Consider the following 5,681-nt stretch of genomic DNA (forward strand, 5'->3'; position numbering starts at 1 on the left):
CTAAATACTCATGTACATTTTCTAATTGTCCTTCAATAATAACACAAGTCTAACTTTGTCTTTACCTCACAGTGCACCCTGAGGCCTGTTTCCTGCAGTCGGGACCAGATGCTCTGAATGCGGCCAGCGTGCTCTGGATGACTCGTTGTGCTACCACATATGCACTGGTGCTTCTGCATCAAAGACTCATACACAAGACCTGGGAAATTCACACACCACCACGCACAAACATATGGGTGATTATGCACCACTGACAACAAGGATAGAAACAGCTGTCACGATGACATTTTACGGTCACACCATAAGACGTGGTGTGATTATCATCTATTGCACCTGCTTCTTCTAAAGCAACAGGTTATCATTGTGCAATAAGCAAAAACCCTGTTTAGGATGTTTAAACACTGCACACAGCTACTCACTCTCTGCATTGTGTTTTATTACTGTGGTGCTCATGACAATAAAAAGCATCACTGCTGTGTGTGTGTGTGTGTGTGTGTGTGTGTATGTGCAAAGAAATAATTATGTAACTCAGCAGACCTGTAGTGAATCGAGGTTTGGCTGGCGGCTCCTGCACGACCATGGGGAAGGAGGAAGAGGCTGGCGATGACTGAGCTCTCGACAGAGGCCGGTGGCCAGCAAAATTGGCCGAAAGCCCGGCTGCTTCCATCGAGGCTTGGTAATTCCTCAACTGGTGGATCCGCTGCTGCTCTAAGAGCAGAGCCTGCTGCTCACAAACACAGACAGTGCAATATTCAACAGAAAGCTGGGCTGCAATATGAGTTTCCCACCAGAAGATGGCACCAAATACCAACATCTTCCTATAGCGCCCAGTTTAATCAGCTTCCATAAAGAGATTCCTGTTGCAAAGAACCAAACTACATTTGGTTGTTGAAGCAACATTTTCTAGCTGACATAGTGCCAAACATGAGTGTTTCACATTAAGGCGTCATAATTATTTTAAACTGCTTACAGAAAAGAAAAGTTATTATGTAACTATTTATGTAATTGTTTTCAAAATGATCTGTAAGCACCTGAGTGGAATATTTCAGTGCTCGCTAAGCAGTCGTGTTTTCCTGCTCTGATGGGTGTGTCTGTCTACACTATGGGCGCCATGGCGACAGTGAGAGGAGTGTCTGATTGAATTTGGCTGAGCGGACAGCAGGGATGTGGCCAAAGAGAGACTGCGATGTACAAATTCACGTGTAACAGAGAGATTTGTTGCTGCTAACAGCTTTTACATAAAATACTTGCACGTGTATGCCCGCATGAAGTTGTGCTACGGACTAATTTCGAGGATATTTATACACATATTATACTGGAAGCGGGTTGGGTAGTCGGTCCAGTCGGGAGGAAAGGCAGATCAAACAAATGTGGAGTGTAATGTTTCAGTCACAAGAAGCTCCATCTGTCACTGCTATCAGTGTGTTGTTCAGCCCAGCTACAACCACTTACTGATTACTGTAATACAAAAAGAATCCTCCATACTGTGTAATCGCTGCCAGTTTGAATCATCATGCACATATATGAAGACATTATGTCAAACATATGAATCTGACACTGCTTTTAGAGTCATGCAAAAGAAGAAACTTTCTCCCTTTTTATAAATGCCAGATTAAACTTGTGGAATTTGAATTTCATGCCCAGTCCGTCTTTTTCACTCCAACTGGTCCCCGCCATTCGTGCTAACCTGTCTGAACAGGAAGTCCTGCTCAGCCTGCCTCTCTCTTTGCTCCCTCTCTTCTTGCTCCTGGGGATCCGGAGGCTCCTGCTTGATGACCACCCCACGTAGCAACCCCGTCTCTTGCCCAGAGGTAGGAGAGGAGGACGATGATGACGAGGAGAGCGCCTGGTGCTCCCTAAGCTCCTCCTCCGTCTCTTCCGGGTGACTCTGGTGTTGCCTGCCTGGTCCTGAGGCACCCGGGCCTGCAGCTGAGGCCTGATCGCCGGGCTTGGACATTATCTAGAGGGCAAAAAGACACGGCCAGGTCAAACTTTTGACGCAGTGATTTGACGGTGTTATGCATGTTTTTAGAGGAAAAACGGAAAAACTTGGAAAAAAAAAAAATATTCACACAACATTCGGCCAAGATTAGGGAGTCAACTGATGATGTTAGGAGCCAGTAACAGAAAGACATTCCAGAAAACAGAAAAAAGACAGAACCGAGAGTTTCAAAAGCATGAAGGGAGGAAAGCACTAAGGAAACATCAGGGACAACATGCCCCAATTGAAAACTACACTTTGGATGTTTTTCATTCCAAAAATAACTGACTAATCAGTCCGCGTACAAAGATAATGAAAACAACCTTAGATAAACCCACCAAAAGCTAACATTAGCCGGGGCTTTTGACTTTTTGCACACACAGAAATAAACCACATCTGTACTCTGGATTCTGATAGGCTAGTTATTTGTTTTCAAACTAATGATATAATCTCCTGAGACTATGGATGAATTTTACTGCTAAGTTCGTCGTGTCTGAACATGTAAGAGAAAAGAAAAAGCGAGGAAAGAGAGTGGAAGCACCGCAGAGGGGGGATTGTAATAATCTTGTTTTGGCAGCTGCCCTCGTCCCTGTCGTCACAGACCTCAACCTTGATGTGCAGGTCATGATTGGACAGGACCACTGTTTGTGCCTGGAACACACACACACGGCTGGCATATTGCCCAGGGAACAGTCCATTGACGTCAGAGAGAGCAGGCTCTTGCCTCATCCCAGTCCCTCTTCTCCAAACAAACTCAAAACACTCCTGCCACACTAAATCTCTTCCTTTCTCTCTCAATTTGTTCTCTTTCCCTCTGTCTAACCCTTCTTCTTTTACAGAGGAAATAGTGGCTGGGACGTGAACCATAAGGGGGACAGACACTAAATAACCCTGTTAAATCAGCTGGAAGAGGGAGAGGAGAGACCGGGTGGTGGAAACACTTGATACACTCGGACTCTGTGCGTTTATTTCTCTCCCCTAAGCACACCGCTGTACCGCCATAGTGGCACACAACAAGCTCAGGTTGGAACCATTTCAAGATTCTTTCATTCATTTCTTTCTTTCTGCTGCAGAAAAAAGCCAAAAGTTTTCAGGAAGACCCCTTTTTCCTGCTGACTTGACTGATAGATGCAAATAGGGAAGGGAAGGAAGACTGCAGATGAGTCAAGAGGTGGATATCCAAGGGTGAAAAGGGTAAATGAAATAACTCCTGCCAACAGGATATTTCTACATAATAGTTAGCACCACTTTTAAGAGTCAAATGGTAGGCGTTACATGCATCACTGGAAACATATTCGTCCCACGCTGCTAACTTTAGTCGCGTATTTTCCCACGTCAAACAAAAATATAGCAGATATTAAAACCAGCTCGCAGCAATCAATATTTCTTGGGGATAATGTTAAATTCCTCATTAAGTCTGATCTTTATGAGGCAAAAACAAAACAAAGGCAATCAGTAACTAGGGAGTCCGCTGGGGGAACTTCTCCAATGACTTCCATGGTGCAATGATATTAGGCAACATTAAAAAGCAGGAAATGAATAGACACCTAAAATAGCACTGTCATAATCCTGCTTTGCGGTTAATGCAGGAGCTATAATTACAGTCACAAATATCAGGATAACAAGTCACACACACGGCAGTCAGACACGGACGGCAGGAGAACAACTACACCATTCAGTAGCTCGAGGTTTTATTCATTAATCTACTTCTGTGCATGACTTTGGTAAAATAATACACAGCACTATAGTAACGCTCAGCGATCATCACACGCCAAAGCATTTTCTTGTTGTGGTCTAAAGCTTAAAGTCTAGCTCTTCAGGTGTTCAGGTGATATTTTGAGTAATGGACTCAGGTTACATTTCTTGCTGAAAAAGGGCAGATCGTTAAAGTTAAAGGTGCCATTACAGCTTTTTAAAGCTACGCAGAATGGCTCCAGTTAACTAAACAACCACCATCCTTTTTCTGTCCTGCGTCTTTTAACAACTTCATGCAGTCACTGAACTCCTGCCTCTTCTGAAAACCTCACTGGACGCCTTTTATTTAATCCTGTGTGATAATTCCACTGCTATATGAAGAGGAAATCATCAGGTAAGGGATTGCTTGAAAGTCTCTCCGAGGCCCGTCATGGACACCACACACACAAATACACAATTGTCATCCCTTCAAGCCACACAGGAGAAAATAGGCTGCGAGTAACCACGCCAACCCAGGGAAATAAAGCAAACTGTACAAAGACCTCAACGTTCCAGCAGCTTTAAATCCAGTATCTGTTTCCCATGAGGCAAGTCGGGAAACCAGTAAGCTACAATTAGACCCTAATAATAATAAAAATGAACTGACTTAATTGGAAGACTTATGTAGCAGAACTCAACGCAAAATTACACAGAACATTATAGCTCATTATAATTGCCGACAAATAACCTAATGGGATTTACAGAAATTGCCACAAGCTTTGGTGACTTTACACTTGTTCATTTTTATGCATATATGTTGTTCTGGTTGTACCGCAAACTTTGGCTGCTGATTGTTAGTGATTAGTGGGCAGCTCCTCACCTCATCCTCTGTGCAACTCAAACCATTTTAGTTCCAGTCTCCCTCAGCGCCTCCTTCTAATATGCATGCTTTGTCCGTCTCTTCCGCTTACTAGTGTATAAATCTTTATGTGGGGAAAAACTCTTTCTGCAGATACATGTTCAAGCCTGATCCCCAACCTGAAATATTGAGGGGACATCCACAACAAGAAAGATTACAGGAGGATGTTTCTGGTAAGTATGACACTCACTGCTTGCTTTTTATGTCATAAAACTATTGATTTAGTATCTTAATCATATATAAACAATGGGGGATTTTTTTTGTAAGTTTGCTCACTTACAAATAAACAAACTGTCTTGTATTTTGTGGCAGTTTCAGTTTAATGGAGAGAGACAGAATAAAAGTCACTCAGTGATCCTCTGCAACCCAGCCAGAATTCTAGATCCCACAGACTAGGGGTTAGGGATACAACCAGTCAATTAAAGATACGCCAGAGCTCATATTGTTATGTATATAAAGTACACCTGTTTATTCCAACCTCTCCACCATCATATCAAGACCAAAAAGTTGTCCAAAATTGTCGAATGGACAACAAAAGCATCAGTAAGAAGCTTGGTGAGGAGGTGAAACTGAAGAAAACTAAAATGACCAACAGTCACCCTCAGTCTGGAGCTCCATGCAAGAGCTTGCAAGAGGATGATCATGAGAAAAGGTGGTGAATAAGAACAGTTGGGCCCACAGTCACCAAGAACACCACCACTGGTAATCTTTCAGCAGCTACAAGGTCCCCCTGCTCAAGAAGGCACACACACAGGCTGGTCTTAGGTTTCCCCGTGAACATCTCAGTGACTCAGAAAAGGCCTGGGTGTCGGACGAAACCATGTTTACTGGGAGGAAAATGCTGAGTATGACCCACAGAACACCAACCCCACTGACAAGCAAAGAAACCTAAAGGATTTAAAGTTTCTGTGAAGAGGAGAGGACCAAAATCTCTCCTGAGGGGTGTGCAAACCTGGTGAGCAACTATAAGAAACATCTGTCTCTCTCCATTAAAATAAAACGACCATTAAAATTAGAGACGGTTAATTTCTTTGCACGAGAGCAAATGCACAAATTCAGCAGGGAGTCAAATAACTTTCCCCTATTGTGCATGGATATTTTTTTTTT

General features: G+C 43.2%; 1 protein-coding gene across 5 annotated transcripts in view; it reads right to left on the bottom strand.

Moving 5' to 3' along the window:
- Nucleotides 1-5,681, bottom strand: part of hdac4 (histone deacetylase 4) — a 130,964-nt gene that overhangs the window by 27,075 nt on the left and 98,208 nt on the right. For all 5 annotated transcript variants that reach the window (XM_013915414.1, XM_005751125.1, XM_013915417.1 and 2 more), the window contains 3 exons: nucleotides 1,688-1,960; nucleotides 538-724; nucleotides 66-199 (listed from right to left, as the gene is read on the bottom strand). In XM_013915414.1, coding sequence (XP_013770868.1) covers nucleotides 66-199; nucleotides 538-724; nucleotides 1,688-1,960 — 594 coding nt within the window. The remainder of the gene's footprint in view (nucleotides 1-65; nucleotides 200-537; nucleotides 725-1,687; nucleotides 1,961-5,681) is intronic.

The sequence above is a fragment of the Pundamilia nyererei genome, unplaced genomic scaffold (genome assembly GCF_000239375.1).
Source record: "Pundamilia nyererei isolate P.nyererei 1_Seehausen unplaced genomic scaffold, PunNye1.0 scaffold00300, whole genome shotgun sequence".
NCBI lineage: Eukaryota > Metazoa > Chordata > Actinopteri > Cichliformes > Cichlidae > Pundamilia > Pundamilia nyererei.